The sequence below is a fragment of the Macrosteles quadrilineatus genome, unplaced genomic scaffold (genome assembly GCF_028750875.1).
Source record: "Macrosteles quadrilineatus isolate MER2022 unplaced genomic scaffold, UCM_ALF_1.0 Scaffold_9__3_contigs__length_116548681, whole genome shotgun sequence".
Classification (NCBI taxonomy): Eukaryota; Metazoa; Arthropoda; class Insecta; order Hemiptera; family Cicadellidae; genus Macrosteles; species Macrosteles quadrilineatus.
This window is the reverse complement of record NW_026542602.1, coordinates 107,388,330-107,412,444: the sequence shown is the minus strand read 5'-3', so window position 1 is coordinate 107,412,444 and position 24,115 is coordinate 107,388,330. Positions and strand designations below refer to the sequence as shown.

The following is a 24,115-nucleotide window of genomic DNA, read 5'->3' as shown; positions in this document are numbered from 1 at the left end:
TGCATTAATATTACGTAAAGTAGCATACAGCATGATATCACAGCTTAATTTAGTTAACTACCTAATAATCATTACTAAAAAGCTTCTATAATTATTCTATCTACCTACTTAATCCGATAAATCTTTTTTTCAAATAACCTCTTTTTTAAGACATAAGCTCTAGGTAAATATTTATATTGTGAGATAATCTTGATTTTTATTAAACTTTATTTTTTTTTATGAAGACACAACTAGTAAATTTCTTTAAGTAACTAACATAACTGGGATATTCGTAGACAACTGTTTCGTTTTTCCTGGTTCATGTTTGTAGAGTTACGGTGTTATAGATTTTTTTATGCTGATGAAGATACATTGCGATTAATTGATAAAGGTAGAAGAGGTATGCCTGGTGATGTTTCAGTGGATAATAAGTCTTAACATTACTTAGAATGTTAAACTAAAAAATAACGTTCAACTTACGAACAATGTCCCCAGAAGAGTGGCTATTATGAGTATTATAAGAGTTGGACCAAATGATTACTTTTATTCATTCAAACTCTTCAAAATCAGTATTAGCAGATTTGTGTTTACTTGTAATACTATTTCGTTTATGTATGAGGTCGAATACGGTTTTATGTAAACAGCTACCTTCAAACATGTAGGTACTCAAACATATGTAACTATAAACAAGTAGTCCTATAGTGAATACTATTACGTAATGTAAACTTAATGTGAACATAGGTTCAAGGAATCCCGTTTTTTTTTCAAATGTGATTGTAAAACTTTACGTAAGTGGTCTCTCAAGGTGAGGATAATTTAATTTGACTTTCTGTCAGTACAAAGCTGTAAGATTCGTGAACATATTTTATTTTATTGTCTCATTAGCCAAGTAGTTAGTGTAACAACTTCGTTGTGGGCTGTGATGTTTAGTCCCTATAAAAGACTGAATTCCTACTATTAATTGACGTATATTGAGGTTTTAATATATTTTCCCCAAAAATAAAAAATAAACTAAATGCATGTCAAATAACACTAGTGTTAAAACCGGTAAATAACATAAGTTTTTTGTATTGTTAAATGTACTGATGGGAAAATATTCAAATTTTAACTAGAACTTATACAGACTGTCCCAAAAGTCCCGGACCGGTTTAATATTTTCTAAACTACAACAGATAAATCAATCAGATTTTGCACATCAACACCACACCTAAAAATCTATTTTTTTAAGGAACTATAAATATTCTGTCATACCATGGGGACGTCCCGCAAGGAGTCAGAAGGAAATCTTAAATAGAAGCATAGGTTGATATGCACATCAAATTAAAGACCTTTACTAGCAGAATATAATACCGCAAATTTGAACTCAAACGGATAACTGAGTAAAAAATTGCAGCCGTTCAAAGATTTCTTGAATCCGCCATTTTGAATCTTTGAACGACTGCCATTTTTTACTCAGGCGTTCTTTTGAGCTTGAATTTGCGGCATTGTAATCTACTAGTGAAAACCTTTAATTTGATGTGCATATCGACCTATGCTTACGTTAGCAATTTTCTTCCGATTCCTAGGGCTGTGCCCCCCGAGGAGTAAGCGTATAATAGCAATGCAAATTAAATGAATCTTTGAACCACTGTTATTCTTGACTCGGTTGTCCGTTTGAGTTCAAATTTGCGGCATTATATTCTGCTAGTAAAGACCTTTAATTTCATGTACATGTCAACCTATGCTTCTATTTAAGATTTCCTTCTGACTCCTTGCGGGACGTCCCCATGATTTGACAGAAAATTGATATTTCCTTAAAAAAGTAGATTCTTAGGTGTGGTGTTGATGTACCAAATCTTATTGATTTATCTGTTGTCGTTTGGAAAATATTAAACCAGTCCGGGACTTTTGGGACAGTAAAACAGTTACAGAATCCGTTTAAACTATATATTAACTATGCAGTGTAATCATGACAAGCAAAGAGTAGTTGTTAATTTAAGTGAGGATTTCATGAAATAGGATATGATATTAATAAATAGAACCAAACATTATCAATAAATAGGATTAATATTTGATAATCTGAATTGCTGTGTAACAATTGCTGCTTGCAAAAGACGTTTTAAAAGTTGAACAAAATAAACATGATGTATGGCTTAATGATTTTGAAAGTATTTGGAAATATCAGGGTTGCAGTAATGAGAATGCATTCCTGTTGTAAATAAATCCCGTGTCACCCAACCTCCATGATGATATGATTATAGAGATGATATGATTTTTAACACAGGGTCATGTAATATATTATAACATTCATTGGTCTGGTAAACTCTAGTTAAGCAATATGTATATTATGTACCAACTTAAAATTGCATATCCAATGGAAAATATTTAATTTTTTCACTCAAAGGTTAACATTACCACAAAAATCATGTCTGTTATTAAGTTTTATTTCCATACTGATATTTCAGTGTCCGGTAATTTGTTGACTATTGTTCAGCAGTAAATAAGATGACTGTGTTGACTTTTCCCCCTTTGTTGAGTGTTTGTCAATATTTTGAAGATTTGCATCGTATTTGTAAATTTGTATATTTTTGGTTGTGTAGTGTGTCAATTTGTATCATAATGCATACAGCGTGTTAAAAAAGTCAAGGATTCGTTTAACATTTTTTTAACTAACATAGATACGGTGGTACAGTTTTGTATCTAGATATTTATGACAAAAACCTACCTTTTTAAGCAATTGTGAATTTTTTCTCTTCCAGGAAGACAATTCACAAAGAGTAAAGAAAGAAAACCTCTAACGTAAGCATAATTTGATATGCAACATCAAATTAAAGGTCTTTACACTTGTAAAATACAATGCCACAAACTTGAACTCAAACGTACAACCGAGTCAAAAATGACAGCCGTCTAAAGATGCATTGAATTTGCATTGCTATTATAAGCTACCTCCTCAGAGGGGGTAGGGATTGCTAGAAGTCGGAAGAAAGTCATAAACATATGCAAAGGTCAATACGAACATCAAATTAAAGGTCTTCATTAGTAGAATACAATGCCTCAAATTTGAGCTTAAAATAACAACTAAGTAGAAAATTCAAATGTCAGATTCAAGATATCTTTGAACGTCTGCAATTTTTAACTCGGTTGTTTTTTAAGTTTAAATTAGTTGAATTGTATTTTACTAATAAAGACCTTTAATTTTTTGTCCATATGAATTGATGCTTACTTTATGATTTTCTTCTTACTACTTGTGGGCTGTCCCCCAGGAGAAGAATAAAATTTATAATTGCTTAAAAAGTTAGGTTTTTATGATAAATGTCTAGATACAAAACTGTGCCACCGTATTGCAATATTGCAATATTGCATTCTTGTTAATCTGTAAACAGAAAATCTAAACAACAATCTCATTTCAAAATTCTCCAAATTTAATGAACGTTTAGTGTAGGCAAACTCATTAAAGCTTGAAAGCAAACATGTAAACAACTGAAAAGGTAAAATTACGTTGTATCTCACACAGAGGAAAGCCACTCTGAATATGATGAAACGAAGCATAATATATAGTTTTACAATGTTAGTTACATGTCATTTATTTAGATATTGATTAGTAATTTAAAAAGCTCGTATATTTTTTAAGTTTTTCATAAAAAATACTATTGTTTTTTGTTTGAAAAACTCATAGTTTGTGTGTTCTAGAATATTTGTTTACGGACAAAAGTATGTTTCTTAATATATTAAGTTCTTGAATAAACATTGTACATATTGAATATAAATATTATCCAACGAAAATTATTAATTCTTGGAAGCAACACAATAATTAAGTAACTTATAAAGTATCGACCTCACTAATTCCAATTATGTAATTATTGCGAGTATATTTGGTGTATTATGGATAAATAAAGTCTATAATAGGTAGTTTTCTCGTTGACAAAGGATTATGTAATGACCAAAGTGCAATTTTTATTTCATCCCACAAAATTATGACTGGGAAAACCCGTGCCAGATTGATTCAACCTGATTGGATGTAATATTGACAATGAACGCCTTTGGCAAGGTGGTAGAATTTCCTTGAATATTGATGAATATAATTTATTCATAACTAATGCGTAGGAGGACAATATCTTTAAATAATTAAAAATATTTTATTACTATTTACTTTATTTATTATTTATTTTAGTTTATAAATAGATTTGTAATTTAAACAAAAGGTAAGTGCTACGTAACAGAAAAAAAAACTATGGTTTTAATCAGAAATGCTTCTAACTGTTAAGGCAAATTTTAATGAATTTTCACCTGAAAACAATATTTTAAAGATGAGATCTAGGTTTCTCATTAATACTTAAACAATTTAATCGATTTCTGTGATAGCTTAGAAGTTTATTCCAGCAAATATAAATCCAACAGACGTTTTGAATGTATGAATAATATTTGTAATTTAACATTTCAAAAAGTTCACCTATAAAGTCAAACTATCACTTAGTTACAAATATGACAATTATATTAAGTATGTATAAAAGTAATCGTAATGCTTTACTAGGGTAGCAGATCATAAGGAACAATACTGAGGTACAATTTCTCAAAGACAACCTTCCCTGCAGCGTGACTAATGCTTCACATGTTGAAGTTGAAGATTACTTTGGGTAGTGAGGGAGTAAATAAGTGTTAATCTGTCTCTTCTGGTTCACTATCCAACTATTATTTGACATTATCATTTGTCAAGAGTATAATAAAGCCTTCAGAAACATTTAAAAACCTTGTAACCTCCAAATACGTAGAATCTCTCAACTTGAGTTATTCATAGTAAAAGTAATAGGTGTAGCCTAACATCCTGGATGTTAATAAAAAGTCATATTAGGCTGTTTAGAGTAATTATAGTCATAGGTTATATACATTTATAACTACTGTACTTTCCGGAAATTCACGAAGTAAAACACAAATTTATGTCCCCAATAGGAGTTTTACCTTAGTATAAAAATAAAAGAGGGGCTGCACCTCGTGACACATTCATTTTATGTTATTATTTTATTACAGATGCATTAAACTCGTATAAAATATTTTATCCGAAAGTATTTGAAGCCACATCGTAAACCGATTTCACCAAAACTTGAAATTCATTGACGATATTAAAATGTAGAAAGCTTAACTTATAACCTAAATAAAATACAGACTTGAATTTGATACATTTTCAGAAAAGTTATTACCGAGTAGTAAATAAACGTAATTGGCTTTTTTAGAGGTTGTTGGCCTCTTTGACCTTGCAGTTTTTAGTCCACTTAGGCCTCAGAGACATGTAATAGGTCTGAACCCAGAAAAACAACTTAATTTTTTAAAGTTTTTATTCCTCATCTACAGTATTGGACTAGGATAAACTTTAATGAAATTAAAAACTGCTGTTCATGCACTTCAGTTTGCTATATATTATCGTAGCATATCATAACATGACACACCTTCCCATAGCATAGCAAGTGGTAGCTCGTCAATCCAAACATTAGTTGTAAATCAGGAACTTCTTTATGACATAATATAACTGAACTTATTATAGTCAAAGCGTTTACAAATTTTATTTATTTTAGCTGGTTAAGTTTATGAAATGAAATATACTCTTATAAGCTTAGTTTAAAAAGCGTTAATTAAACGTGTCGACCATGAACATAAACAGTAAAACTTTCAATAAGCAAGATTAGCAATTCCCTTGTCAAATAACATCGATCGATGTTATTTGAATATGTTTCGTTATCGCATACTAGTTTTAGTGTGCCTCAAATTTTATCTTCTTTGCTGCTTTACCATTTACGAAATACGTTTAAAGGAAACTTAAGAAATCTTTTTGGTCTTTCTGGTTTCTATAAGGAAAGACTACATCCATACTAGCATAATATAGCTATTTGTTTAGACAATTGTCAAGAAAAACTTTTGTTCAGACTTATATAGGAAATACTATGAAAAAGGATTGTAACTTTTAAAAATCTATCGTTGTAACGACTTCGCACTCTTATGTTTAACAGAATTTGTTATCTTAATTCCCAGGAACACGCCTTAAGTTTTCATCTTTCTTATTGTAATTATTCACAAAATGGTCCCTTATTCAAATATTTTAAACTCAATTTCTGCACATTACAATTATTTTAGATAGATGGTCCAAAATCTTGACAACTAATGGTATTGCTGTGATAGGGTTCAGAGAAAAAATGAACACGATAGTACATTTTCCACTGTATATAATGTTCTCTGAGATATTTGAGAATCCACTTTATATCTTTATAAATAATAAATTACTCCAGGATAAGAACCAAAGCGGAGAAAGATAATGTATCCCATTGCCCAAGAGAGATGCTTGGAAGTACAATTAGATTAGTATGAGATCGGTTAAATATTTTGTTTTTAAAGTACATTTATTGAGCATTTTACATGTGTATTTACATTAATGTCAATACAGTCCACAGTAGAATAAATAATCTCTTCCATCTATATTTCTTTAAGAAATTAAATGCCAACTCCTGCAATGTAAGTGTTAATCCTTACTGAGAAGAACCATAAGTATTTAAGCTCAACTGCATGTAAAAAATTCAGTTCTTTCTTTACTATGCATTTAATAAAAAAGGTATGTTATTAATTTGTTTCATGATCTGTAACATAACACGTCTTACACTTACGTCCGTAGTCAAAGTTCCAATCAGTCTCAACAAACAATCTCCAATCAGCTCAGCCACATTGAGATTGTAATAGTAAACACGATCAGTCAATCACGAGTGATGAATCTGGTGTTGTGATGACTTGTTTCTTTACATTCAACCGTGTCAAATCAACTCTCATGAAAACGTTCGTTGGAACTGGAAAATGTGAGGAAAAATATTCAATCTATAACTTCTCCAACCTACAACTAAAAACACAAATATTTTGTTTTTACACTATTTCTTTTGATATGTACGATAATAGTTTATTAAAGCTTTATAGTGTTAAGACACTTACTTTAAAAGCCAGGAAATGATTTTCTATCTCGTCATAATCAATGGAAGGAGTATTTTATACGCAATACGATTGTTTAGGAGGTTGTTGGCCTCTTTAACCTTGGATTTAACTATCCACATAAGGCTGTTTGTCCCTTGTAATCAGCAAATATAGGAACCAGTAGAGGGAAAGAGTTCACCGTTGTACTTCTACAGTTCAGTGGTGAGCATCAGGAGTCAAACCTACGTCATTGATTCCATGAAGTCATTCTTCGTCTCACCAATATCTGAGCTACCATCTTACGTATACTTATGTTTAGGTGTTATAAACTATTAGGAAGTTATATTGACTCAAAGGTTTGTGTTAAGATAGCAGTGGTGATGTTCCCTTACTACAAAATAATAAAAATCTAAAGTTATTTGTAAAAAGACAAACCCATTAATCAAAGTAGGCCGTTTAACTAGGAGCCTGCTTGTTATTACTGGGTTTGTCAAGTGACATTATATTGAAACTGTTATTGATTGATGTTGACTACTGTGGACTAAATTTATTTCACAAAGGTATGATTATCGTTTGTCAGCTAAACTTCGATATTAAAACACCTCGTTGAATTATGTTAGAGATGAAACTCGTGGTCTTCCTTACTTTGACGAAGCAATATTGTAGCTTTGAGAGGGTATCGTGAGAAGTTGAGGTTGGAAAATCACTTTTGATGGAGGGAATTACTACTACTTCATGCTATATTATTCGTAATTTACTATATTGTAGTTAATTTGTAGTTAGTCTAAGATCAAATCTTCGCGCAATGAAAACAATTGAAATGCCAACAGCAAAGGTCGGATGTGTATTAATTCAAAATCAAACATAGTATGAAAAACGCAAAATTCATGCTTTGGCAAATAAAAACATACAGCTTTTTAGGGTTATTATTTAGATATTTGGTTACCTTAAACATTTTATGATTAATTATTCAAACGTGTAAAAAAGGTGGTATAAAACCTTTGTAAATCTGTATTTTCTGCTCAAAAATTTAGGTAGAGTTGTCATTTATTTTTAATGTGCTCATTTTCGTTAAGTATGCTTTGTAATAAGTAGAGGAATAATTTTGTTAATGCGCATAATACATTCTTAATAAGATAGTAAACATTTTACTGAATAATTAGTTAGTCTTCAACCATTGATTTTAGAAGGATGATTTTAGTTTTGGTTTCTATTAGCTGCTTTGAACTACTTACATATAAGAAACTCTGATATGAACAGAATGAAATATTGTGATTATTTTTTGTAATTTCTAACAGGGATTCAAAAATTAATTTAATTTAAAGCCCTAATCTTAATAAAAGCCAAAAGATAAAAAAGCCTTTTGGTTTTTAAAAAGCACAAACAGATAAACATACGCTAAACGGTTTCAGATTGGATACATGTTGTATGCATTTTTTGCTTGTTTTAACCTCCCGAATAATCTGGTAAAGTTTGACATAGTCAACGCTGGGCACCCTGTATAGTGTGACTGTACCAAGTAAGCCTACCCAACTACCTTTCTGTAGAAGGCGGCATTTACATTCCACTCTAACCATTGATTTTTGAAACAATAAAAACTGTGACACTGTCACCACAAATAACATAAATTAAAGTCGTAAAATATAGTAAAAGTGTACATTCTAGTGTTCCTTTTTTTATTTGATTTGATTTAAGCAGTTAGGCCTACGTATTAAATTACTACGACTAAATTAAAATGTATGGTAAACAAATTCAGGATAAAATGCTAGCTGAAAAGTAAATGAATTGCCAACACCAGGGCTCTCAAAATTAACTCACACAGGTAAAACAGCTTTATATTTTATGAAAGGATGTAAATTGTGTCTTCTTAATCGACCGACATTGTGACATCTTTTACATCCAATTTCCGTATTTTAAATGTTTACAATATGTGGTTAAATTCATCGGAGCGTCTTGGATGAAGTATTCGATTTAGTATTATAATCCTATAACTAATTATTGTGTTGGACAGGAAATATTTTATGCTTCTTCCCTTATCAAAACTACGAGAAAAGCTCTAAAAATCCGTAAAGTGGTTAGTTTAATTTGTGAAAATGAAGACGGTTGCCATTTTGAGGGCTAGTTTTCTTTTAAAACTTATTTGATCATAAGTACTAGTAAATAAATTTAAAATTAAGTTATACATAGTTGAAACGGATATTTTATCTACGTGTTGCTGGACTTGTGTAGTAGTACATGTAGTCTAATACCAAATGTGCAAGAGTCAAAGACACAACAATTGCTGCTTATAATCGATTGCTATTATCGATTGTAATTCATTGTTGCATTGTTTTCGGCTAAGGTGTGATTTTTTACTTAAAATCTGACAAGTTGAGCGACATGAAAAATAACAAATACATTTTTGTAAGGAGTTCAATACACCATTAACAGCTGTTTGTTTACACACAAAACAAAAAAAGGAGGTAAAACCAAAAAGGGAGCTACATTTGAGAACAACTTATACACACCCCTTCGCTGTATTTAAAATAATAAATTGGCTGTAATATCGTACAATAGGAGGGATAGTATAGTTTGTCACAAGGGGTTAAAATATCTTCTCTGTCGTTGCTTATTCTAATAACCTGGGCTGCACCTTATTCGTTTAACTTGAGCTGAGCTCTTATCTAAAAGAGTCATGATAGATAGACACCTATGTGATAAATTACGCCACTGATGACTGTTAATAAAAATAAAAAAAGACATATTCAAACACAAAGTGAATTATGTTATTATTGGATAATGAACTAATAAGCATATGAGATAATGCTAAGAAAAGTTATATTCTATTACACGAATTTTAATTTTAAAATACTATGGATGTGGTTACTGCACAGTACTATAGATAAAACATACTTCCTTCTGTTAAATAGTCTATGATAGTACAAAACCACTTAAAAGATTTTATTTTCGAAAGGTTGGACGTAGCTAAAATATAACGAAGCTTTGACTAATACTTTTTTTTATTTTACAACACAAATATTTTGTTTCAACACGTAACAACGTGTCGTTGTTTCAGTTCAAATAAATATCCAATTAAGGACTCACAAATTTTAAATTATTTTAAATTGTAAATAAGTTGTTAATCCTCAACTTTCACAAATTTGTTCATTGATAGAACCAACTAAAAAGCATTTATATGGTTAAAATTTCAACGAATTAGGTAATTTAATCAACTGGGGTAGAAAAAAAATTTAATATTGTACTATAAATTGTGTTGTTATATACATTGAACACAAACCTTTTCTGCAATAACGGTACTTATTTTTTAAATAAGTTACCTACAAAGGTATTCGAAACAGGACGTCTTCTTAGTCACATAATGTTTTACGTGAGTTCCTAAAATGTCGAGCAACTCCCAGATAAGTGAAAGGCCCTTTTTGCTTTAAAACCACGACTTCTTCCTTTTCATTTGCTCCTGAATTTCCTTAAACATTTGTAATTTCTGTTGTTCTTCCTCTCTTAAAACCTTTGCAACTCTTTCAACGGCAAGATCCTTTAATTTATTTTCATTCGCCCTTTCTTGTTCCTCCTTTGCCTTTTTACTATTCATCCACTGACGAAGATCCTTTAATTCACCTTGTCGTTTGTAATCTTCTACTTCTTTGATTTGTGTTAGCTCTCTAATCTCGTCCAAAGATAATGGCTTCTGCAGTTCCTTAAAATATAAACAAATGTTATCACTATCTCTATTTAAAATATGTATATTTTTTATACACATAAAGTTTATCCTTACAAAAACCTAAATGAGGTTTATCTCAAATTGTCATTAACATGACAACTAAACCATATTCACTCGGACGAATCGATCATGTCGTCATAGTGTTTACATGTAAGATGCTCATTACATACAAAATAATATTTTTTGCTCAATATAATAATAATATTTAACGCATGTCGTCATTTTTATATATAAACATCTAAGCCTTACTGCTTCAGAAATACAATAGAACTATCAAATACAATAGCTGTCCTGCATTGACAAATAATTTATTCATATTGTAAAATCTTTGATAGTATTGGTAACGCTAAGAACTACAAGTCAACTGCAACGATGTGGTTGGTTCGCATCCTGCCTCTAGGTTTTATCAGTACAGTTCCCTACTGTATTGTACCGTCTTATCGCTTGCTTTGTCACACTCTGCGCAGGCCCGAGGCCTAGGAGAACGGGGAAAAGCAAGATTAAAGTAGGCCACTAACATCTTTTTGACTTGTAACATTAGTAAGGGCAGTTCTAAATAGAAAGTCTACTTACGTCGATAATGTTTTATGGGACTACCGGGTTTAATACCTGTGCTTCCCTTGCTCAGGGAATCGGCAAACATCTGCATATTCACAAGCACATAGGACTTGGCTGAATCTCTGCTTATCCTAATCGTAGTCAATAGAACGACTATACATAGTTAAAAATTACTGGTTGTTTTAAAGACCCTACACACCACGATCATATAGATCAGTACTAGTAGTTGTCAAGCTTGTACTTATCTGGAAAACCCCACCTCTCTTTGATCATCCAAGTGTTACCTAGTCTGATACTCTAGATACCCTGTCGATAAACTGGTGCTTTTTTGTTTTTTTTTTAGTATCTGTTCACTTCTAATATTTGTTGACAATCATACACTATGCTTACTTTAGTTAAATCACGAAGTATTACTTATAAGACATATTTGCTGTTCTTTAACATATACATTATATTTGATTGTTTTTGCATGTACTTTAATCATACCTTAATCAAGTAGTACTGATCATTGATAAGTCTCTTCTCCTCTTGGTTAAGTTCCTCCAGTCTAGTCTTGTATATCTCCGCCAAGAGACTATTGTCATCTTCAGACTCCTGTAGAGTTTGCCAGTCTTGGTTATCTTCCTCTCTTGACATTGTCTCTGTGTCTTGTTCAGGATCTCCCACTCTGGCTTGACAGGTGTTCTTCAAACCCTCCTTGTCCACCACCATCTTACACTCCAGCCCTCCACAGCAGTTTGTGTCCATGATACACTGTAAAAGGTAAACTTTGTAATGACAAATTAATAATACACATCGTTAATAGTCGTCCATCAGGTTGCTGTATCCAATAGAAGTAATTAAATCAGTAAAAGTATTATAAAACAGTACATTTACATGTTATACAATATAGGCTCATATAAACAGTACCAAAAAGGAAAGAAAGGTGACTATTTCAGTACTGGTAATATTAGTACTCGTAGTATTTGGAATAACTTTGTTTTACAAAAAAAGAAAGCTTAGTTTATCATTCTCCTCAAACACCTCTTACGAAACATTTTCTTTGGTAGGCTCTAGCCTAGACTTTTTTACACATATCTTTAGGATTGGTTTTAAAGTGACATTATTATTTGAATAAAATCCCTAAGTGATTAGTATTGGGACCCGGTACCTCGGGGACCGAGACGTCTAACTCTACTACTAAACCAGTTAGCTCTAACATAATAAACAATGGGTAGTGTTACTAATTCAGGTTAATATTAATATAGTGTCAGCAAATGATATTTTTGAATCATAATTGGGACTTAAGTCTCAAAAGTTGGATTTGTTTCCCATCATCACAAACTTAAAGTTTTAAATTATCAATCTAAATTATTTAAGTAATTATTGAATAGTTAATATGTTGACTAAAACAAAAATGTCGCTTAAAAATAAGTTTTCTGTTAAAAAGCGTTTCAAAAATGATCAACCATTTACTTTTATGTTTATAAAAATGTAAACTCACCCCCTCATCCTCCAGTGCGCAGTTTGGATGTGGGTTGACGTAAATTGGAAATTTGAAGTAATCCGTTAAGAATCCGAGGTTGTACTTCTTCTCAAAATCTTTTCCAAGCTGGTTGAGGTTTAAAAAGAAGGCAGAAGAATACAAAGGCAAAGCCAACAAAGTGGCTAGGTTTGTCAACAAAACCATAGTAACTTACAGACCTGCTTTTGGAAGTAAACATTGTCACTCTGCGTTGTCAGTAATGATCTCAAATTAGTTCTCAATCTGATTAGATCACTGATATACAACAGCGAGTCATCGTGATCAACTGATAGTGAAACGTATACCGTATTGACGATGTAATGAAGGCTGTTTGAAATACACATTAGTAAATTTTTGTACTTGTCGACAACTAAACTATTATTATATGAGTGATGTAAAGACTTGCTCGCGTATTTAAACCAGTAATTATTATTTTTGTAATTTTATTATTTATATCGATTAACAAATTGACAAGCAATAATCGATTGAGCTTGGATGATGTCACATGTTACAGTAAAGGTCCAAATCATTAAATGTTAAAGAAGTTGATTTCTTATATCAATACTATGTAATATAAAAATGAGGTGGTGCCTGTCTGTCTGGCTGAGCGTATTTGAGGTTGAAATAATTTTAAAGAAATAATGAACATCGTAAAATTTATAGTTAAGACCACAATAACCTTAGAAATATTTAAAAGGATGTTTTTCACAAAGAATTCTCATTAATAAGTCTTTTGTGTGATGCTATCTCCTTTGCACAGGTGTTTTGCTGCCAGACTTTGCTTACCGATCTATAATTTCTCAAAGGACCTCAATTATAATGAAATTCGTTATTATTTTTGTCTCTATCTAATATTATATCAGTTTGTAGCTGATTTTGCACTTAAAACTGAAATCTTTTGTAACTCTACAAATTCGCATGAATAATTCCATGATTGTACTGTAAATGAGTAAATTATTGAAAAGTATGTGTTATTTTGCTGAATGCAACAGGGCAAGATTGAACCCAAGTTAGAATACCACTTATATGAATTGCTTCCATAAAGTACGTAGTCAGTACAATATTATTATTATTAATTAATTAGTAATAATTATTACTAATAATAATATTGTACTGACTACGTAATTTATGGAAGCAATTCATATAAGTAGTATGCTATGAATAATAAATATTATTATTGATTAATTAATAATAATTAAATGATTAATCAATTATATTATTATAACCATTACAAATTAAATAATATAAATTAATTAATTTCTACGGTATATCTTGTAGAAATACTCTGTTCTGAAATGAAACGTTGCGATATAACGGCTGACTTGTCTTATTTAGGTTATCAAAACTTCTACAATATTAGTTGACATTTCTCAAACGTGGAGAAAATATTTTCACATAAATGAGCTTTTTATTACCCTATATTATTCTTAACGCGCAAATGTACGCTTTTGGCCAACTATACTAAAAACCCAAATGCAGAATTTTATGATAATGTTTTTGCCAACACATTTTTTTAAACTGCTTTAATAAATCTTATAATTCCGTAGTCGTTTTTTTCATTAAGGGTTTTGGTGCAAAACGATTTGGATACTGTAAGTATAAAAGTTAAGGTTTTATTCATTCTTAAATTAGGATATACATCAGATGATTATTAAGTGGAACTTCCAGAAAAGAAAACCTGGTTCCTAAGATTTAAATATACATTAAATGGTAAATAATAGATTATATTCGGTAAATATGCCTTAAACCCGTTATCTAGCCTATTATATTTAAAAATATGCTTACATTAAAATAAAATGTAGTGTTAACCAAAGCTACATTAAAATAACAGGCCGTAATGCTCGTCAAGCATGACGTCACGATAGAAGACGGCAATGACGTAATGTTTGCCGTTTGTGATCAGCTGCTTGTTTTAATCTTTCTATGGAAAATAAATTACAAGCGTAAATATATGTTTTAAGTGTTATAAGACGTTTCTTTTATTTACTTTCCGTAAATTTTATAATGTTTTTAAATATATATATATACATTGTTGTTATAGTTATTGATAATTTTGTTTTTATGTTAGTATTAAATGCATGGCATGAAAGTGTAAGTAAAAGTGAAGGGAAAAGACAAGAAGAAACCCACTGAAGCAATAATAAGTGCATGAACTGCTTCAATGTAAATGGTGTTTAAACTGTATTGAAGCATGTGAATAAAATAAAATGCTGATCAAGAAGTTATTTAAAATAAATAAATAAATACCTACGTCATTACCGTCTTCCATCGTGACGTCATGTTTGACGAGCATTACGGCCTGTTTTTTTTTTTTTTTTAGTGTGGCTTGAACCTTCTTACTTGAGACATTTACAGTATAAATGTTCCTCCCATGAAAAAACAAAAACCGAGAATAAGAGAAAAGAAACTTAGCCCAGACGACTTAAACTGTCAACGTCATGTATTCTGTTTTTATGCTGCACACACCATGTGCAGATGTTCAGTACACACAGTGTGTCTTCACCACCTTCTGTTGTGCTAGACATTACAACAATAATGAAAAAAACCTTAATGGAGACTCGTAATGAAATATAAAAAATAAGACGAAACATTTTGAACTTGTAATTATTGAGGTCATTTAGGTACATAGCGTGAAACATGTATGATGCAAACAGACGTCTACTATATCGTTCGACGTCTACAAAATAAAAGTAATAAACATATTGTGAATTCCTGTCGTCGCATCAATGACATAAATTAATATTACATGACAAAACTCTTTGAAATTTTGGAGAATATTTTTATCCGTATATATTTTAGGTTTACTAGTTTTAATAAATTAGTTCTACAATTTTAACAAATAGAGAACCAATTGAAACTATTTTATGGCTTGTTCTCAATAATAACACCAAACACAACAGTAATCACTCCACATGACAAAGTAATGAATCATTTGGAATTTACCACTTTAACAATAATCTAGAGGCTAAATTAAAATAAATATAAAAATTGCTTGGCCTACCTTTTTTCGTGGGGTTTTCAGTTCCAAGCTTTTATTTTACCAGATAACAAAGTGTTCAACATTTCTATCTAATATGAATATTTATATTCATAAAAGTAGAAACTACTATACATACAAATTAAAATCACAAATCAATTTGGGCTTGCAAAGTAAATATCACCTTAAATATCAATAAAAAAATTATCGTTTGTCTTTAAAGGATCTGTCTCTGAATAATGTGTGTTAAGTATTGTTAATTATAGAATGTAAAGTATTTTATGTAATGCAGTGCTTTTATTGTTTTTTAATAAGGGTGATTAAGTAGGCCTAGCACTGTTTCAGTTCTTATTTCTCATATAAAGTAAACGATGATCTGTATAATTCATAGATTGAGAATTATTAAAATCCAGTAATAAAAACGGAACCATTGTTTTGAGCAAGTTTCCAACTAACGTATCATAGTTCTGTGTGTTTATTTTTCTGTAAAGTTTTTTTTATGAATACACCTAAATTTAACATTTTCCGTATTGCTTATAACATGTTATGATGTTATAGTGTTGTGTATTAGACACATCACATATCCGTGTACTCTTTTAGTAAAAAAAACCCTAATGTGTATCGCCTGCTTCAACGTATCATTTACTCCCATATGTTTTAAAGATCATGTAAAGTTCTCTTTGACCTTGGCCTTGCGACATTTGTAGATTTTTAATATTATTGTGAATGATGATGGGTCCTAAATTGAGGAACCTGTGGGTATTATCACATATTTTTTTTACTTTACTGAACCTAGTTGACACTATAAACACAAACATTACAAACTGTTACATTAATTTTAAGTGCACCTTTTATGGGTCAATACAAAATATTTTCTGAGTGAGAAGGATATGATATGCTCAAAATTTATTAAAATATTTATAAAATGACGAATTTGGGATTACGACCTTGCCATATAAAGCTCCCATGTGCGATATCTTAGAGGATATGTTTTATATGCAACAATACATGTAGTAGAAAATAACACTTTTGGATATTACCCAAGCAATTGAGTGCGATATATTCCATTTAGTAATTAATACTTGGTTGTTTGATATAAGTCCGTATCCCGGCCTAAGTAAAAATTAACCTTGGCTTTGGCTCGTTACTCATTTACTAGAAGTAAAAAACTCAGCGTTTCCTTAGGCATACCGTAGCCTACTTTAAAGTGGTTAATTAATGAACATCCCTATAAAATTTATTTGAGCTATTTCTAGAGATACCTAAAAAATAAATAAGGGTGATGAAATTAAATGTTAACATGTAGAAATTGTTGGTCAATACATTCAAAAGCGAATCTGATAAACAATCAAAGATTATCTGAAAAATAAACAAATATATTTAAGAATAAACATTTGGGTATTCCCAATCCATAATAAATGATCATGAAACTACTTTCAACATTGAACAGATACATGTTGGTAAACATACTGAAATGCAAATCATATGATTGTTTATTGGCAACTGTTCTTATCATGACGTCCTTTGTATGGGGCTCGCAATTCCCCACCCTCAACTAAGTAATTAATTTAGTCTAAAGATAATACCTGCATTTGTAAAAATGAGGCGAGAACATCCCTGAGGGCTGGCATGTCGAATAGAGTTGCAGTGTGGCTATGTTTGAACTAGTTACGAAAGTGTATGTTCTGTGGTGATGATATCAGTTGGTGTTAATTATTACTTTTGAATAATATAAACGTTGACTAGTATTTGTTAAGTAGTACTGTGAGATATTAAATCGATATGTTTATATTTCTCAAAAAATATTTAACCATTATTGTGTTTATTGATGTAGTGTAAACCGTAATTTAATTGTTTTGTAGTAGACTTATATAGATTATTTTAACGATAAAGGACATTAAATACAACAGAAGATAAACGGTAAAAAATTCTTTGGTGTGAGAGTATTTTAAATTTGAATGAGAAAACTAATTTTTTCAAACGATTGATCAATGGATATTATTTGATAAAATATTTTATAAAAGTATGTTTTAGTTATGAAAAGCAGATAAAAATGCTTTTGAAATGCGCCATTTAATCTATTAGAATATTTTTAATTAACGAACTATATTTGATTTAAGAATTAGTTTTATCGATAACAAATGTGAAGTATCCGTGCTTACAATACTAATATTTTTACCCTTATAAGATCATTAATATTAATAATATTTAAAAAATAATATTGTTAAAAATACATAAATACATAAATACTGATAAGCAATATATGTAGGCTATATTATATATTTTTTTATAAAATATGTATATAATATAATATATATGTAAAATATAAGAGTTTTAACACTGTGTAAACTTTTATTTAATTCTTAAAGACATATTTCATAAGCATTAAACACTTTAACATTACGACTCTTAAACCTGAATATATCTTCAATTTTTTTTGTGTACTTTGAATCAAGCATGTTTTATTTTATAAAATAAAATTTAAATATTAAATATTATTCAAGGCCGCACCCGCATCTAGGAGAAGATGAGAGAACATTTGATATGATACTGACTTGGTTACAAGTTTCTTGTGGGAGGTCGTGAACATTATTTAACTTTGTATAGTTATGATTACTGTGTGAAAAGAATAACATTACAATATTTCAATAATTATTCATTCGATTTGAATCTAAAACCCAAATAATCAGTATTAAGTAAGAAATTAGAATTCGTAATTAGTTTAAAAGAAGATAGACTATTCTTGCCCATGTCTTGTCCGTCATCGTAGGTAAAATTATTTTAATAAGTGTGTAAACTCAATCCACACAAAATCATAACTACATTTTCATCGTATGTCTAAATAAATAACACATAACGACAAAAATATTTTTTCTTGATATAAAACCACCTTGAACTTAAAATAAAATTCATTTTAACATGTTTATTTGAATTTACACGCATACATTTTTGGCAGAAAGAAGATTCAATATATCAATAGCAACTGTATATACTCTTGGAGAATATAATATTATGAATATACACATTCATAAAGTATTTTAACGGTTGGGTCGCGTTCTAATATAAATGTACCAGCATGGCCCTCACTTGGGAAGTACATTATCCTTTTCTGCTTAAATATTTAAAGCTGAGAAAATTTTAATATTTAAAGAGATAATGGGGTTTTTAATTCTGTTTGTAAAACATTAATTACGGTATTATTACAATATTTACTCTAAAATCACACAGAGAGGCATTTAATTAATAGTTATTAAACGTGACGTGGTACTTTTATTTATAATGTTAAGTCTTTAGGTTGAGATTGATCGTTAATAGTATATGATTTTGTTACCAAATAGATTCAAACATAATATTTTAGTAAAGAAAATGTAGGTTTCAAAACTGATGACTAAAAGAATTTCAATAAAAAATATATAAGAAAAGTAATTATCCATTATGAAGTAAGAAAATTAATAAAATATATTTATAGACGATATATTTTTACCATCGGAAGATTACAGTAAACCTTCAAACAAGCTTACGTCATTATAATGAAATATTTCATATTTTTGAACATAATAGTATCCAATTTATTTTTTGCTTGATTTTACTTTAAAAACAACCTCTCTAGTACATGGATATTTAAAATTTAAATGCAATCCTTTTTCTCCCAGCAAAGATGAAGCTAAGTTGAGAAAATAGTCTCTAAGGAAGGCTTCATTTAACAAACCATTATACTTCCTTTAGTACTAAGAATATGGTAAATGCGTCCCAGCAGTGTTAATAGAGTGTAGTTTTACAGTTATAATTTTACCTTCACGTCCTCCCTTTTATCCAGTAAGTAAAGACTAGCGATTATATTTTAAGATAATTTTTCAGATATTACTATACTTTTAGATCTAGTTCAAATTTATGTTACATTGCCTTCGATCCCGTGGTACGGCAAAGATCCGAAACTAATTTATTTGATCGTTACGAAAGCCACAAAGGTGAACAAAACATCCATAAAAATATACATATGTATGTAATATATGCATTTGTTTGTGTGTGTTTGTAGACTTACGTGAACAACCGTGTAAGTATCTTCCAATTGTGGTACAATTTTCCATGAATGTGTAGAGCAATATAAACTTTATTTAGGTTGCAATCCAGTAAGGTCATGTAAACGGGCTGTTATGGATATTTTAATTTAACATACATCCGATGACCTAATGTTTTTGTTACACCTGATGGTGACTTCCTCCAGAAGTCCAAAACCATAGTAGTGTACTACTAAAAAAAATCACTTGAAGCAAGATGGCCTAAACCATTTTGCTTAGACCTTTTTGATCATTTACTATCTGGAAAATAGCTTCAGTGTGATTTGTAATTTTTTTTATTTAAGAAAATTAAAACAGCATAAACGAGTAAAAACAATATACTTATAAGACTTATACTTTATAAATATTTTGTATACTAAACAAAAATAGGCTCAAGGCCTATCATACGTAAATCTTTCTTGTTTGTATATCACTATTAATAACTTGACCGTTAAATTATCTTTATAAAACCTGTTTATCGTTTTATTATTTGGAAAATATATTCTATGCGACATGTAGTTAAATTTTAATTTCAGGATCATTGAAAAAAATCTGGATTATTGTATTCCCAAACATAGACACGAACTAGGCTAGGCTAGTGTTTCCGTCAGATTCCTCTAATTTGAAATTCTTCTGTAACAGATGAATTTTTACTCATCCACACATCAGTAGTATGTAGACCACAAAAAACACCAAAAAAATCATAAAGTAAAAACACCTAACAAATGGTCTCTAGACAGTTGAAACTATAAAGTGTGAAGATTTACAAATAGGCCTACTTACGTCGACATGTACATCTATGTTGATCTAAACTATAGTAATGGGTTCTAATAGATATCAGACTGATGGTTTTGAAGGCAAAAGATATTCAAGAGTTATACTGATATGGCATACATTACAGGTTGTCAAAATATGGACTCTAACTCGAATATACGCGTTTTTACACTCCAGTTAATTATGATTTTTATTGAAATTGTATCGTAGGGTGTTGGATACCAATTACATTCTGACAACAGTATCGTTTGAAGAGAAAGTAAATCAACATCTATAACATGGGTCTAATAAAGTAAATGACGTCATTGTCAATTTGCGGGTGAAAATTCGCGGAACAGAACATGTTCGTAATTACCCTTGAAAATTTAGTATCAAATTCCTTTATAAACTATTGGCGCATATTTTATATACTATAAATCCAATAAGGCTTATTCGAGCTTAAATAAAAAAAAATAGAGCAGTAAACGAATATTACTGTTAAAATATTTTCCATAAACATATGTATGAGTTGATTGTGTAAAAATGCTTGCAAACATTACAAGCAAAGGAAGAGATGAAGAAAACCAGAGAGTACCATTATATGATATTTTAAGACAAGACTTAATTAATTCCACAGTTAAATATTTACTTACATGACAGAGAGTAAAGTGGCGTTCAAAGTGATGGCGTATACGTTGTCTGTTTACTTGGAGGGTCTCCTTCAATTTTACAAAATGTACATGGCTTTGACCACAGACTTGTGGCTTTTATTAGCGGACATCTAATAGCATGCCTTGTAGAATCTTATTTAAAAAAAAAAAATTAAATATTACTCTATAAAAAGAAGCCATCTTTCAAAAATGAAGACATATATGAAACAGATACTATTTTGTATATCACACATCTTTATGTAATTGTGAAATCGTTTTTGGTGTTAGTATTTTCAATTTAATATAAATTTGAAATATAATTTTCCATAATAGTACTTTTAATACTGCTTTAAGACAATTTAAGGCTGCCGTACTTGAGGTATTAAGCTTTTTTATACTATTAAATATGTATTTATAAAAGTCTGAGTTTTAATAAAAAAAAATATCATCGTTCCTCCTACATTAAATTATGCTTTTAAAAGGTTAAAATTTAAGTAGAATATAAAAAAATATGTATATCGGAAATTAGAAGTCTCTAAATCAATACAGTACAAAATGGTAGTAGTAAAAAACCAGCTCACATTAATAAATGTTAATACATTTAACGTATCCACCATTTTGTACTGTAAAGGTAAAGGTTTAAATTAAAGGTTTCTGGCTTTGATTAATATTCTTCTTTTGTATTGACAATTCCGAAAACATAATATTCAATGATAATTACCAGTAAAATATTTTAACTTCACCAATAAATTTACCATGTCGTGGTACAGACAAAAATTGTCTTTTTGTTAAAGTACTATTTAAGTTTTCCCAAAATGAAAAAGATCAATAATGAATTTCGATTCGTACTTTATAATTAGTTTTCTTTGTGGATGATTAGAATTTTAAAATATTGTCATTTTTCGCTACCTATATTTAAAAGACAAAAATTTACATGGATATTTTCCCTAAGTAAAGACTGCTTGATTGGACCTAAGAGCTTAAAGATGTTTGAGCCATCTAAAAATTTCCCTATTTTGGGGTCCAAGGTGAAGCTAATAGTCCAACTTAAAAGAGTACTTAATATACCATTTCATTTTCCTTGCGTAGGCCTAACCTTTTCACACATTTTCCTAACTTGAATGTGACTAATAAATGTAAGGAAAAAGTCTAAGTGCACATGGTAAGACTTATAATATATAACATAATTCTGGATGCCTGCATACGGTGTCAGATGCGCATTCACATGATTACATTTTATTAAGATTAAGGATACTCAGGTTCACTTCACCTTGCGTAAGTGACCAGGTGTTTCATCAGTATATTGATGATTTCATTAATGATCACTATTGAAGTCAGTCAAAGTGTTCAGCTCAAAGGTGGAATAGATTGAACATTAATCAAATCTATTGGACGGTAAATCTATCATTTGGTTTAATCGTTATTGCTGCTGTATAATGCTTTATAATCTTATTTTAAACATTTGTAAGACTTAAAAAGAAAACCCTTTTATAGCTATATAATCTCCATATTTTAAGACTAAGACTGTAAATAATAAAAGCTTTATAAAGAATATGGTCAAACACTACTTAAGTATCCATCTTCACCTTTGTCAAAATTTGGAAATGGAATTATGAGTTATATAATACTAAAATGCGATAAAATGCTCTCGCATTTTAATGCTCAAATGGATTTTTATTTTATTTTTGGTGAGCATACGTTTAAAAATCATTAGTAACCAAACCATGGTCAATATTTATCTAATTGTGAATGAATGATTAAAAGTATTTAAGCTGTTTTAAATAACCTGTCAGATATCAGTTAATTGTTTTATATTTATTTGGGTGAAACGGGAAAAATTTATAAGTATCCAAAATATTCATAGTATAATGAATTGAATAAATCAGGGGATTTTCATCATAAATTTTACTAAATATAAATACATTATAACTAATAAAAACAAACACACAATATAGATATAAATTAAAAAGCGTTAGTTTTCTCGTTAGTTTTTTAACGAGAAAAATAGTGAAAGTTGATGATTTTCTTTTGTTTTTCTTCCTTTTTGAACCATGCCCTCGCGCCTGCACCCAGACTAACGAAAGGAAGCGTGATCCATGCGCAGGCCCGAGGAGCGGCTCACAAAACTTTACATAACAAAATGAGAACCATGGATGGAGGCTCAAGAACAACACGCCATTTGAGAGAAACGAGCTGTAATTAACCATTTAAAAAAAAATAACACAACAATAACATCAACAACAATAATTAACAATAATACATGAATTAAATACTCTCAATTAAACTTTAAAAATTTTGATACCCGTTTACCCTACTAACTTACAATTATTTCATTAATCATTTTCAAATAGGCTAAATTTCAAAAATAAATCTTACTAGCTTTTACCTTTCAAAAAACTTTAAATTAACAAATTACAACATGATATATATAATGACTCTTTTAATAAATTCATTTCATCTGGTAACTATAGAAACTTTAGGGGCCCCAAATTAGAATTCAATAGAATATTTAATAAAATTATAAAATTTAAAAAAGATCAACAAGTAGCCTAGGCTAAAGAATTTAAAATTTAAAAAGAAAAACAATTAATAAATCTCTGTGCACAAATTAACAAATAGGTAACGAAATCTCCAAGTCCAGGACGGTGGTTAGCAATAATTAATTAGGCCTAAAACTTGCGGAATTTGCGGTACTAGTTCATGTTTCTGGGCGAGCAGCACCGGAGGGGAAGCAGGCATGACGGAAGAGGGGGGCCAAGATCCAGGGGTGGCCAAGAGTTGTAATTCCCACTCCGCCAAGGCTGATGCAGACTACCGGTACTCCATGTTCCTCCTCACGGGCCCTGAGTGACAAAACCCAGGAAACACAGTAGTAAGAGTAATAGACTGAGTCCATATCCGCAAGGTTCACTGTCACATCTTTCACCATTTACATTTAGTTCCAATATTTCACTGCTTTAGGCCTAACATATCATTTTCAAGTTTCTAAATTTTTTA

At 30.1% G+C, this 24,115-nt stretch overlaps 1 protein-coding gene across 1 annotated transcript; it reads right to left on the bottom strand.

The window, feature by feature from the left end:
* Positions 1 to 10,188: 10,188 nt before the first annotated feature.
* On the bottom strand, positions 10,189 to 12,882 carry LOC129004390 (uncharacterized). The gene is made up of 3 exons (XM_054432961.1): positions 12,660 to 12,882; positions 11,663 to 11,929; positions 10,189 to 10,594 (listed from the first exon to the last, which is right to left on the bottom strand). The coding sequence occupies exons 1-3, from the start codon at positions 12,843 to 12,845 to the stop codon at positions 10,322 to 10,324; spliced, it is 726 nt and encodes a 241-aa protein (XP_054288936.1). The 5' UTR covers positions 12,846 to 12,882; the 3' UTR covers positions 10,189 to 10,321.
* Positions 12,883 to 24,115: the final 11,233 nt, after the last annotated feature.

Coding starts and splice junctions, on each gene's coding strand:
- LOC129004390 (XM_054432961.1), bottom strand. CDS start 12,845: ATGGTTTTGTTGACAAACCTAGCCACTTTGTTGGCTTTGCCTTTGTAT. Junction 11,930..12,659: donor GCGCACTGGAGGATGAGGGG/GTGAGTTTACAT, acceptor TACCTTTTACAG/TGTATCATGGACACAAACTG. Junction 10,595..11,662: donor ATCAGTACTACTTGATTAAG/GTATGATTAAAG, acceptor TTATATTTTAAG/GAACTGCAGAAGCCATTATC.